At 45.3% G+C, this 13,355-nt stretch overlaps 1 protein-coding gene and 2 long non-coding RNA genes across 18 annotated transcripts; 1 reads left to right on the top strand and 2 right to left on the bottom strand.

The window, feature by feature from the left end:
* Positions 1–240: 240 nt before the first annotated feature.
* On the bottom strand, positions 241–7,521 carry LOC127926501 (E3 ubiquitin-protein ligase HERC2-like). Of its 4 annotated transcripts, none has more exons than XM_052511880.1 (3): positions 7,020–7,521; positions 4,379–4,491; positions 241–427 (listed from the first exon to the last, which is right to left on the bottom strand). In XM_052511880.1, exons 1-3 carry the CDS (start codon positions 7,108–7,110, stop codon positions 329–331), a joined length of 303 nt encoding a protein of 100 aa, XP_052367840.1. In that variant the 5' UTR covers positions 7,111–7,521; the 3' UTR covers positions 241–328. The 4 variants fall into 4 exon arrangements, with proteins under 4 accessions (XP_052367840.1, XP_052367841.1, XP_052367842.1 ...); XM_052511881.1 differs by lacking the exon at positions 7,020–7,521 and adding an exon at positions 6,930–6,969; XM_052511882.1 differs by lacking the exon at positions 7,020–7,521 and adding an exon at positions 6,841–6,880.
* On the top strand, positions 997–3,442 carry LOC127926502 (uncharacterized). 12 transcript variants are annotated; one of them, XR_008124281.1, is made up of 5 exons: positions 997–1,553; positions 1,601–1,882; positions 1,930–2,023; positions 2,442–2,723; positions 3,095–3,442. It is a non-coding gene; the product is annotated as an uncharacterized LOC127926502 (long non-coding RNA). The 12 variants fall into 12 exon arrangements; XR_008124278.1 differs by lacking the exon at positions 2,442–2,723 and having other exon boundaries at positions 997–1,177; positions 1,272–1,553; positions 1,601–2,070; XR_008124273.1 differs by lacking the exon at positions 2,442–2,723 and having other exon boundaries at positions 997–1,177; positions 1,225–1,553; positions 1,601–2,070.
* A 3,729-nt stretch (positions 7,522–11,250) lies between the features above and the next one.
* LOC127926504 (uncharacterized) lies at positions 11,251–12,862 on the bottom strand. 2 transcript variants are annotated; one of them, XR_008124284.1, is made up of 3 exons: positions 12,357–12,862; positions 12,067–12,120; positions 11,251–11,293 (listed from the first exon to the last, which is right to left on the bottom strand). It is a non-coding gene; the product is annotated as an uncharacterized LOC127926504 (long non-coding RNA). The 2 variants fall into 2 exon arrangements; XR_008124285.1 differs by lacking the exon at positions 11,251–11,293 and adding an exon at positions 11,543–11,702 and having other exon boundaries at positions 12,075–12,120.
* Between the last annotated feature and the right edge of the window lie 493 nt (positions 12,863–13,355).

Here is a 13,355-nt window from a genome sequence, read left to right as displayed (position 1 = left end):
GAGGGAACTGGTGATCAGTAGCACCCAGTTTAGAGGGAACACTGGTGATCGGTAGCACCCAGTTTAGAGGGAACTGGTGATCAGTAGCACCCAGTTTAGAGGGAACTGGTGATCAGTAGCACCCAGTTTAGAGGGAACACTGGTGATCAGTAGCACCCAGTTTAGAGGGAACACTGGTGATCAGTAGCACCCAGTTTAGAGGGAACACTGGTGATATATATGTAGTTGTTTTCACCTGTAGTTGATGGCGAGGCGGACATACTCGGCCCTGTTCTCCAGGGTGATGTGGGAGTATTTAGAGCTGAGCTGGATATCCTGTCCGTTGGCGTTAGGGACTGTGAAGGGGGAGAGTCATGCCCTCAAACTCCTCAGCCGTGGCCTCATTGTCTCTGATGTACATCAGGCCAGGTATAAAGTCTTTATCCACCTGAAGGGGAAGAGAACAACACTCTGTGTAAAAATGACACGAGAAAAGACCAGTGGCCTTTGCCTTTAGTTGTATGTGTTTTCCATCTAAATGTGTGTTTTTCACTTGACTGTCTGTCTCTACAGTCTAGGAGAACTTGAACGGAATCTCATTGGCTCTTAGGAGAGGAATGCATTTTTGACGTTGTTTTAAGTGAAGGTTATAACTCACAGTTTGCATGTGAGTCCTCTCTGATTACTATCAGAGTGTATACACAGTATGACTGAGTGAGTGTGAGTGACGCTCTCTGGCTGTATTCTGGTGCTGGGTAAATTCCTGTGTAACCTTCAGTAAAGCTTTGGGGCTAACCCGCGTGACAACAGAGGCTTTGTGAGGAAACAGCCTCTTCCTGTATCACGGTCAGGCTGAACGCGTTCCAGAATCTCATGATTACAGCGTGGACGCAGGAGAGATGCACACGGTACCACAGTACACACTAGTCTCTCACACACAGTCACACAACAGGCACCAAGGCTGAAGATGGGGCGTATACACACACACACGCACAATATAGTAATATTAACTGAATTCTGTTTAACTGTCATTAGAGGGTATCTGTGGAATGCGACTTGACCGGCTAAATGGCATACTTGTTAAGACCTTTTGAATAACCTTTGGTATATGTAGTCAACACTATAACCCAGCCTGTTAACTACAGTAGAAGGTATATGTAGTCAACACTATAACCCAGCCTGTTAACTACAGTAGAAGGTATATGTAGTTAACACTATAACCCAGCCTGTTAACTACAGTAGAAGGTATATGTAGTCAACACTATAACCCAGCCTGTTAACTACAGTAGAAGGTATATGTAGTCAACACTATAACCCAGCCTGTTAACTACAGTAGAAGGTATATGTAGTCAACACTATAACCCAGCCTGTTAACTACAGTAGAAGGTATATGTAGTCAACACTATAACCCAGCCTGTTAACTACAGTAGAAGGTATATGTAGTCAACACTATAACCCAGCCTGTTAACTACAGTAGAAGGTATATGTAGTCAACACTATAACCCAGCCTGTTAACTACAGTAGAAGGTATATGTAGTCAACACTATAACCCAGCCTGTTAACTACAGTAGAAGGTATATGTAGTCAACACTATAACCCAGCCAGTTAACTACAGTAGAAGGTATATGTAGTCAACACTATAACCCAGCCTGTTAACTACAGTAGAAGGTATATGTAGTCAACACTATAACCCAGCCTGTTAACTACAGTAGAAGGTATATGTAGTCAACACTATAACCCAGCCTGTTAACTACAGTAGAAGGTATATGTAGTCAACACTATAACCCAGCCTGTTAACTACAGTAGAAGGTATATGTAGTCAACACTATAACCCAGCCTGTTAACTACAGTAGAAGGTATATGTAGTCAACACTATAACCCAGCCTGTTAACTACAGTAGAAGGTACATGTAGTCAACACTATAACCCAGCCTGTTAACTACAGTAGAAGGTATATGTAGTCAACACTATAACCCAGCCTGTTAACTACAGTAGAAGGTATATGTAGTCAACACTATAACCCAGCCTGTTAACTACAGTAGAAGGTATATGTAGTCAACACTATAACCCAGCCTGTTAACTACAGTAGAAGGTATATGTAGTCAACACTATAACCCAGCCTGTTAACTACAGTAGGAGGTACATGTAGTCAACACTATAACCCAGCCTGTTAACTACAGTAGAAGGTATATGTAGTTAACACTATAACCCAGCCTGTTAACTACAGTAGAAGGTATATGTAGTTAACACTATAACCCAGCCTGTTAACTACAGTAGAAGGTACATGTAGTCAACACTATAACCCAGCCTGTTAACTACAGTAGAAGGTATATGTAGTCAACACTATAACCCAGCCTGTTAACTACAGTAGAAGGTATATGTAGTCAACACTATAACCCAGCCTGTTAACTACAGTAGAAGGGTAGTCAACACTATAACCCAGCCTGTTACCTACAGTAGAAGGTACATGTAGTCAACACTATAACCCAGCCTGTTAACTACAGTAGAAGGTATATGTAGTCAACACTATAACCCAGCCTGTTAACTACAGTAGAAGGTACATGTAGTCAACACTATAACCCAGCCTGTTAACTACAGTAGAAGGTACATGTAGTCAACACTATAACCCAGCCTGTTAACTACAGTAGAAGGTATATGTAGTCAACACTATAACCCAGCCTGTTAACTACAGTAGAAGGTACATGTAGTCAACACTATAACCCAGCCTGTTAACTACAGTAGAAGGTACATGTAGTCAACACTATAACCCAGCCTGTTAACTACAGTAGAAGGTATATGTAGTTAACACTATAACCCAGCCTGTTAACTACAGTAGAAGGTACATGTAGTCAACACTATAACCCAGCCTGTTAACTACAGTAGAAGGTATATGTAGTCAACACTATAACCCAGCCTGTTAACTACAGTAGAAGGTACATGTAGTCAACACTATAACCCAGCCTGTTAACTACAGTAGAAGGTATATGTAGTCAACACTATAACCCAGCCTGTTAACTACAGTAGAAGGTACATGTAGTCAACACTATAACCCAGCCTGTTAACTACAGTAGAAGGGTAGTCAACACTATAACCCAGCCTGTTAACTACAGTAGAAGGTATATGTAGTCAACACTATAACCCAGCCTGTTAACTACAGTAGAAGGTATATGTAGTCAACACTATAACCCAGCCTGTTAACTACAGTAGAAGGTATATGTAGTCAACACTATAACCCAGCCTGTTAACTACAGTAGAAGGTATATGTAGTCAACACTATAACCCAGCCTGTTAACTACAGTAGAAGGTATATGTAGTCAACACTATAACCCAGCCTGTTAACTACAGTAGAAGGTATATGTAGTCAACACTATAACCCAGCCTGTTAACTACAGTAGAAGGTATATGTAGTCAACACTATAACCCAGCCTGTTAACTACAGTAGAAGGTACATGTAGTTAACACTATAACCCAGCCTGTTAACTACAGTAGAAGGTATATGTAGTCAACACTATAACCCAGCCTGTTAACTACAGTAGAAGGTACATGTAGTCAACACTATAACCCAGCCTGTTAACTACAGTAGAAGGTATATGTAGTCAACACTATAACCCAGCCTGTTAACTACAGTAGAAGGTACATGTAGTCCCCCACCCCTCCCTCCCTCAGCACCCCTCCCTCCCTCAGCACCCCTCCCTCCCTCAGCACCCCTCCCTCTCACAGCACCCCTCCCTCTCACAGCACCCCTCCCTCCCTCAGCACCCCTCCCTCTCACAGCACCCCTCCCTCTCACAGCACCCCTCCCTCTCTCAGCACCCCTCCCTCCCTCAGCACCCCTCCCTCCCTCAGCACCCCTCCCACCCTCAGCACCCCTCCCTCCCTCAGCACCCCTCCCACCCTCAGCACCCCTCCCACCCTCAGCACCCCTCCCTCTCACAGCACCCCTCCCTCCCTCAGCACCCCTCCCTCCCTCAGCACCCCTCCCTCCCTCAGCACCCCTCCCTCCCTCAGCACCCCTCCCTCTCACAGCACCCCTCCCTCTCACAGCACCCCTCCCTCCCTCAGCATCCCTCCCTCCCTCAGCATCCCTCCCTCCCAACACACACACAGCACCCCTCCCTCCCTCAGCACCCCTCCCTCCCTCAGCATCCCTCCCTCCCAACACACACACAGCACCCCTCCCTCCCTCCCACAGCACCCCTCCCTCCCAACACACACAGCACCCCTCCCTCCAACCCTCCCTCACCCCCACAACACCCCTCCCTCCCAACACACACACAGCACCCCTCCCTCCCAACACACACACAGCACCCCTCCCAACACACACACACACTTCTAACTAAGTCCTGAACTTACTGACATTCAACACAGACACACACGAGCAGACAGTGCAGGTTCAGTACCTCACTAAGGTCAGCGATGGTGAGGTTCATCCCAGCCAGCTGTTTCCAGACAGGTTCAGCCAGGTTGAGACTGAGAGGGGATCCGGTACGGATGGCTATGCCCAGGAGCACTCCTACAGGACAGAGATCTCCATTAGACTGGGTTAGGGTTGAGACAGAGATAAAGGACAGAGATACAGGACAGAGATCTCCATTAGACTGGGTTAGGGTTGAGACAGAGATACAGGACAGAGATACAGGACAGAGATCTCCATTAGACTGGGTTAGGGTTGAGACAGAGATAATGGACAGAGATACAGGACAGAGATACAGGACAGAGATCTCCATTAGACTGGGTTAGGGTTGAGACAGAGATAAAGGACAGAGATACAGGACAGAGATCTCCATTAGACTGGGTTAGGGTTGAGACAGAGATAAAGGACAGAGATACAGGACAGAGATTTCCATTAGACCGGGTTAGGGTTGAGACAGAGATAAAGGACAGAGATACAGGACAGAGATCTCCATTAGACTGGGTTAGGGTTGAGACAGAGATAAAGGACAGAGATACAGTGGGGCAAAAAAGTATTTAGTCAGCCACCAATTGTGCAAGTTCTCCCACTTAAAACGATGAGAGAGGCCTGTAATTTTCATCATAGGTACACTTCAACTATGACAGACAAAATTTGATTTTTTTCTCTCCAGAAAATCACATTGTAGGATGTTTAATGAATTTATTTGCAAATTATGTTGGAAAATAAGTATTTGGTCAATAACAAAAGTTTATCTCAATACTTTGTTATATACCCTTTGTTGGCAATGACAGAGGTCAAACGTTTTACATCTCTATTAGACTGGGAAAGGGTTGAGACTGAGGACGAACTGCCCGGATGGTAGTGCTGAGCCATTAACCGACATTTCAGGAGTTAAAACCTACAGGAGGGTCTCTCTCCAGGAACAGGGTTGGAGTTAAAACCTACAGGAGGGTCTCTCTCCAGGAACAGGGTTGGAGTTAAAACCTACTGGAGGGTCTCTCTCCAGGAACAGGGTTGGAGTTAAAACCTACTGGAGGGTCTCTCTCCAGGAACAGGGTTGGAGTTAAAACCTACAGGAGGGTTTCTCTCCAGGAACAGGGTTGGAGTTAAAACCTACAGGAGGGTCTCTCTCCAGGAACAGGGTTGGAGTTAAAACCTACAGGAGGGTCTCTCTCCAGGAACAGGGTTGGAGTTAAAACCTACAGGAGGGTCTCTCTCCAGGAACAGGGTTGAAGAGCCCTGTTTTAGGGCTATACTTCCCCCAGGAATCTGAAGATAGTTAGGTACAGAGCTGACTTGGCTGCAGGGTCAGGGAGCGGAGGGAGAGGGTACCTATCTAAGAATCTGAACATAGTTAGGTACAGAGCTGACTTGGCTGCAGGGTCAGGGGTCAGGGAGCGGAGGGAGAGGGTACCTATCTAAGAATCTGAACATAGTTGAGTACAGATATGAGTGGCTGCAGGGTCAGGGTCAGGGGTTAGGTCGCGGAGGGAGAGGATACCTACCTAAGAATCTGAACATAGTTGAGTACAGATATGAGTGGCTGCAGGGTTAGAGGTCAGGGGTTAGGTCGCGGAGGGAGAGGATACCTACCTAAGAATCTGAACATAGTTAGGTACAGAGCTGACTTGGCTGCAGGGTTAGGGGTCAGGGGTTAGGTCGCGGAGGGAGAGGATACCTACCTAAGAATCTGAACATAGTTAGGTACAGAGCTGACTTGGCTGCAGGGTTAGGGGTCAGGGGTCAGGGAGCGGAGTGGGAGGATACCTACCTAAGAATCTGAACATGTTCATATGCAGAGCTGACTTGGCTGCAGGGTTAGGGGTCAGGGGTCAGGGAGCAGAGGGGGAGGATACCTACCTAAGAATCTGAACATGTTCATATACAGAGCTGACTTGGCTGCAGGGTTAGGGGTCAGGGGTCAGGGAGCAGAGGGGGAGGATACCTACCTAAGAATCTGAACATGTTCATGTGCAGAGCTGACTTGGCTGCAGGGTTAGGGGTCAGGGGTCAGGGAGCAGAGGGGGAGGATACCTACCTAAGAATCTGAACATAGTTAGGTACAGATATGAGTGGCTGCAGGGTTAGGGGTCAGGGAGCAGAGGGAGAGGATACCTACCTAAGAATCTGAACATAGTTAGGTACAGAGCCGACTTGGCTGCAGGGTTAGGGGTCAGGGAGCAGAGGGAGAGGATACCTACCTAAGAATCTGAACATAGTTAGGTACAGAGCTGACTTGGCTGCAGGGTTAGGGGTTAGGGGTCAGGGAGCAGAGGAGAGGATACCTACCTAAGAATCTGAACATAGTTAGGTACAGAGCTGACTTGGCTGCAGGGTTAGGGGTCAGGGAGCAGAAGGAGAGGATACCTACCTAGGAATCTGAACATAGGTACAGAGCTGACTTGGCTGCAGGGTTAGGGTCAGGTAGCAGAGGGAGAGGATACCTACCTAAGAATCTGAACATAGTCATATGCAGAGCTGACTTGGCTGCAGGGTTAGGGGTCAGGGGTCAGGGAGCAGAGGGAGAGGATACCTACCTAAGAATCTGAACATAGTCATATGCAGAGCTGACTTGGCTGCAGGGTTAGGGGGTCAGGGGTCAGGGAGCAGAGGGAGAGGATACCTACCTAAGAATCTGAACATAGTCATATGCAGAGCTGACTTGGCTGCAGGGTTGAGCAGGAAACAGTCTCTGTTCGCTCCTGACCGTCGTCCCATTAGGGGTCACGATGAGGAGAGGGGTCAGACCGTTCTGGAGCTCCTCACACATCTCTGCTATGGACTCACTGTAGCCCCCGCCACAGTCATCCACAGACTCACCTAGTAGAGGACACACACACACACACAGATCTCTATTATAGACTCACTGCAGCCCCTGCCACAGTCATCCACAGAGTTGGGGCGATGTTACGACTGTATCGTCTATCGACAATGATTGACAGCCATCGTCAGTGGTGATGATATGGTGACATGATGGTTCAGCCTATTTGAACTTGAACGGCGCCCCGCAGTAAAGAACGGTGTCTCATGGAGCAGGGCAGAGTGATGCTCCTACTTGAACAGCGCCCCGCAGTAAAGAACGGTGTCTCATGGAGCAGGGCAGAGTGATGCTCCTACTTGAACAGCGCCCCGCAGTAAAGAACGGTGTCTCAGAGCAGGGCAGAGTGATGCTCCTACTTGAACAGCGCCCCGCAGTAAAGAACGGTGTCTCATGGAGCAGGGCAGAGTGATTCTCCTACTTGAACAGCGCCCCGCAGTAAAGAACAGCGTCTCAGAGCAGGGCAGAGTGATTCTCCTACTTGGAACAGCGCCCGCAGTAAAGAACGGCGTCTCAGAGCAGGGCAGAGTGATTCTCCTACTTGAACAGCGCCCCGCAGTAAAGAACGGTGTCTCATGGAGCAGGGCAGAGTGATTCTCCTACTTGAATGGCGCCCGCAGTAAAGAAGGGCATCTCATGGAGCAGGGCAGAGTGATTATCCTACTTGAACAGCGCCCACAGTAAAGAAAGGCGGTTTAAAACAAAATATATATAAAAAATGTTTTTGATGAAACATTGAATTTGGTCTTACTGCTATTAGCCCATAGAAACACATTGAATAACAGATAGTCCTTACTGCTATTAGAAACACATTGAATAACAGATAGTCCTTACTGCTATTAGAAACACATTGAATAACAGACAGTCCTTACTGCTATTAGCCCATAGAAACACATTGAATAACAGATAGTCCTTACTGCTATTAGCCCATAGAAACACATTGAATAACAGATAGTCCTTACTGCTATTAGCCAATAGAAACACATTGAATAACAGATAGTCCTTACTGCTATTAGCCAATAGAAACACATTGAATAACAGATAGTCCTTACTGCTATTAGCCCATAGAAACACATTGAATAACAGATAGTCCTTACTGCTATTAGAAACACATTGAATAACAGATAGTCCTTACTGCTATTAGCCCATAGAAACACATTGAATAACAGATAGTCCTTACTGCTATTAGAAACACATTGAATAACAGATAGTCCTTACTGCTATTAGCCAATAGAAACACATTGAATAACAGATAGTCCTTACTGCTATTAGAAACACATTGAATAACAGATAGTCCTTACTGCTATTAGCCAATAGAAACACATTGAATAACAGATAGTCCTTACTGCTATTAGCCAATAGAAACACATTGAATAACAGATAGTCCTTACTGCTATTAGCCCATAGAAACACATTGAATAACAGATAGTCCTTACTGCTATTAGCCCATAGAAACACATTGAATAACAGATAGTCCTTACTGCTATTAGCCAATAGAAACACATTGAATAACAGATAGTCCTTACTGCTATTAGCCCATAGAAACACATTGAATAACAGATAGTCCTTACTGCTATTAGCCCATAGAAACACATTGAATAACAGACAGTCCCACTGCTATTAGCCAATAGAAACACATTGAATAACAGATAGTCCTTACTGCTATTAGCCAATAGAAACACATTGAATAACAGATAGTCCTTACTGCTATTAGAAACACATTGAATAACAGACAGTCCTTACTGCTATTAGCCCATAGAAACACATTGAATAACAGATAGTCCTTACTGCTATTAGAAACACATTGAATAACAGAACAAAAATCTAAATAATATATAATAATAATAATAATCACAAATCTAAAGGAAGTGTGTTCTTCAGTGTCTGTCCTATATCTGATAGCACAGTCATTCATAACACCTAACCACATTCCTAACCCCTAACCACATTCCTAACCCCCTAACCCCATTCCTAACCCCTAACCACATTCCTAACCCCTAACCCCATTCCTAACCCCCTAACCACATTCCTAACCCCTAACCCCATTCCTAACCCCTAACCCCATTCCTAACCCTAACCACATTCCTAACCCCTAACCACATTCCTAACCCCCAACCCCATTCCTAACCCCTAACCACATTCCTAACCCCTAACCACATTCCTAACCCCTAACCACATTCTTAACCCCTAACCACATTCTTAACCCCTAACCACATTCCTAACACCTAACCACAAGCATATTTCCCCAATCCTAATGCTCAGATAAGTCAGAGTGGTGAGAAGCAACACACACCCTCCAGTTACGAAAGTAGACTCCAACAGTACATAGAATGTGTGTCACGCTCTCATGAGGATGAACCTAACAACCTACTGAGGATGAACCTAACAACCTACTGAGGATGAACCTAATAACCTACAGAGGATGAACCTAACAACCTACAGAGGAGAGGAACCTAACAACCTACTGAGGATGAACCTAACAACCTACTGAGGATGAACCTAACAACCTACTGAGGATGAACCTAACAACCTACAGAGGATGAACCTAACAACCTACTGAGGATGAACCTAACAACCTACTGAGGATGAACCTAACAACCTACTGAGGATGAACCTAACAACCTACTGAGGATGAACCTAACAACCTACTGAGGATGAACCTAACAACCTACTGAGGATGAACCTAACAACCTACTGAGGATGAACCTAACAACCTACAGAGGAGGAACCTAACAACCTACTGAGGATGAACCTAACAACCTACTGAGGATGAACCTAACAACCTACGAGGATGAACCTAATAACCTACAGAGGAGGAACCTAACAACCTACTGAGGATGAACCTAACAACCTACTGAGGATGAACCTAACAACCTACTGAGGATGAACCTAACAACCTAAGGATGAACCTACAGATGAACCTAACAACCTACAGAGGAACCTAACAACCTACTGAGGATGAACCTAACAACCTACTGAGGATGAACCTAACAACCTACTGAGGATGAACCTAACAACCTACTGAGGATGAACCTAACAACCTACTGAGGATGAACCTAACAACCTACTGAGGATGAACCTAACAACCTACCCACTAACTACTGAGGATGAACCTAACAACCTACTGAGGATGAACCTAACAACCTACTGAGGATGAACCTAACAACCTACCCACTAACAACCTACTGAGGAGGAACCTAACAACCTACTGAGGATGAACCTAACAACCTACTGAGGATGAACCTAACAACCTACCCCTAACAACCTACTGAGGATGAACCTAACAACCTACAGAGGAGGAACCTAACAACCTACTGAGGATGAACCTAATAACCTACTGAGGATGAACCTAACAACCTACTGAGGATGAACCTAACAACCTACTGAGGAGGAACCTAACAACCTACTGAGGATGAACCTAATAACCTACTGAGGATGAACCTAACAACCTACTGAGGATGAACCTAACAACCTACTGAGGATGAACCTAACAACCTACAGAGGAGGAACCTAACAACCTACTGAGGATGAACCTAATAACCTACTGAGGATGAACCTAACAACCTACTGAGGATGAACCTAACAACCTACAGAGGAACCTAACAACCTACTGAGGATGAACCTAATAACCTACTGAGGATGAACCTAACAACCTACTGAGGATGAACCTAATAACCTACTGAGGAGGAACCTAACAACCTACTGAGGATGAACCTAACAACCTACTGAGGATGAACCTAACAACCTACTGAGGATGAACCTAACAACCTGAAACCTAACAACCTACTGAGGATGAACCTAATAACTACTGAGGAGGAACCTAACAACCTACTAACTACTGAGGACCTAACAGCCTGCAACCTACTGAGGATGAACCTAACAACCTACTGAGGATGAACCTAACAACTCTACTGAGGATGAACTAACAACCTACTGAGGATGAACCTAACAACCTACTGAGGAGGAACCTAACAACCTACTGAGGATGAACCTAACAACCTACTGAGGGATGAACCTAACAACCTACCCACTAACTACTGAGGAGGAACCTAACAACCTACCCACTAACTACTGAGGAGGAACCTAATAACCTACTGAGGATGAACCTAACAACCTACTGAGGATGAACCTAACAACATACAGAGGAGGAACCTAACAACCTACTGAGGATGAACCTAATAACCTACTGAGGATGAACCTAACAACCTACTGAGGATGAACCTAACAACATACAGAGGAGGAACCTAACAACCTACTGAGGATGAACCTAATAACCTACTGAGGATGAACCTAACAACCTACTGAGGATGAACCTAACAACCTACCCACTAACTACTGAGGAGGAACCTAACAACCTACTGAGGATGAACCTAACAACCTACTGAGGATGAACCTAACAACCTACTGAGGATGAACCTAACAACCTACCCACTAACTACTGAGGAGGAACCTAACAACCTACCCACTAACTACTGAGGAGGAACCTAACAACCTACTGAGGATGAACCTAACAACCTACTGAGGATGAACCTAACAACCTACTGAGGATGAACCTAACAACCTACTGAGGATGAACCTAACAACATACTGAGGATGAACCTAACAACCTACTGAGGAGGAACCTAACAACCTACTGAGGATGAACCTAACAACCTACTGAGGATAGACCTAACAACCTACCCACTAACTACTGAGGAACCTAACAGCCTACTGGATGAACTTCAACAACCTACTGAGGATGAACCTAACAGCCTACTGAGGATGAACTAACAACCTACTGAGGATGAACCTAACAACCTACTGAGCAGGAAATAACAACTTCTGAGGATGAACCTAACAACCTACTGAGGATGAACCTAACAACCTACTGAGGAGGAACCTAACAACCTACTGAGGAGGAACCTAACAACCTACTGAGGATGAACTAACAACCTACCCATAACTACTGAGGAGGAACCTAACAACCTACCCACTAACTACTGGAGGAACCCTAATAACTTACCCACTAACTACTGAGGAGGAACCTAACAACCTACTGAGGAGGAACCTAACAACCTACTGAGGATGAACCTAACAACCTACTGAGGAGGAACCTAACAACCTACAGGGATAGACCTAACAACCTACTGAGGATGAACCTAACAACCTACCCACTAACTACTGAGGAGGAACCTAACAACCTACTGAGGATGAACCTAACAACCTACTGAGGATGAACCTAACAACCTACTGAGGATGAACCTAACAACCTACCCACTAACTACTGAGGAGGAACCTAACAACCTACCCACTAACTACTGAGGAGGAACCTAACAACCTACTGAGGATGAACCTAACAACCTACTGAGGATGAACCTAACAACCTACTGAGGATGAACCTAACAACCTACTGAGGATGAACCTAACAACCTACTGAGGATGAACCTAACAACCTACTGAGGAGGAACCTAACAACCTACTGAGGATGAACCTAACAACCTACTGAGGATGAACCTAACAACCTACCCACTAACTACTGAGGAGGAACCTAACAACCTACTGAGGATGAACCTAACAACCTACTGAGGATGAACCTAACAACCTACTGAGGATGAACCTAACAACCTACTGAGGATGAACCTAACAACCTACTGAGCAGGAAGCTAACAACCTACTGAGGATGAACCTAACAACCTACTGAGGATGAACCTAACAACCTACTGAGGAGGAACCTAACAACCTACTGAGGAGGAACCTAACAACCTACTGAGGATGAACCTAACAACCTACCCACTAACTACTGAGGAGGAACCTAACAACCTACCCACTAACTACTGAGGAGGAACCTAATAACTTACCCACTAACTACTGAGGAGGAACCTAACAACCTACTGAGGAGGAACCTAACAACCTACTGAGGATGAACCTAACAACCTACTGAGGAGGAACCTAACAACCTACTGAGGAGGAACCTAACAACCTACTGAGGATGAACCTAACAACCTACCACTAACACTAGAGGAACCTAACAACCTACTGAGGAGGAACCTAATAACCTACTGAGGAGGAACCTAACAACCTACTGAGGAGGAACCTAACAACCTACTGAGGATGAACCTAATAACCTACTGAGGAGGAACCTAACAACCTACTGAGGAGGAACCTA

Source organism: Oncorhynchus keta, unplaced genomic scaffold (genome assembly GCF_023373465.1).
Source record: "Oncorhynchus keta strain PuntledgeMale-10-30-2019 unplaced genomic scaffold, Oket_V2 Un_contig_7657_pilon_pilon, whole genome shotgun sequence".
NCBI classification, from domain to species: domain Eukaryota; kingdom Metazoa; phylum Chordata; class Actinopteri; order Salmoniformes; family Salmonidae; genus Oncorhynchus; species Oncorhynchus keta.
This window is presented reverse-complemented; position numbering and strand designations above follow the sequence as displayed.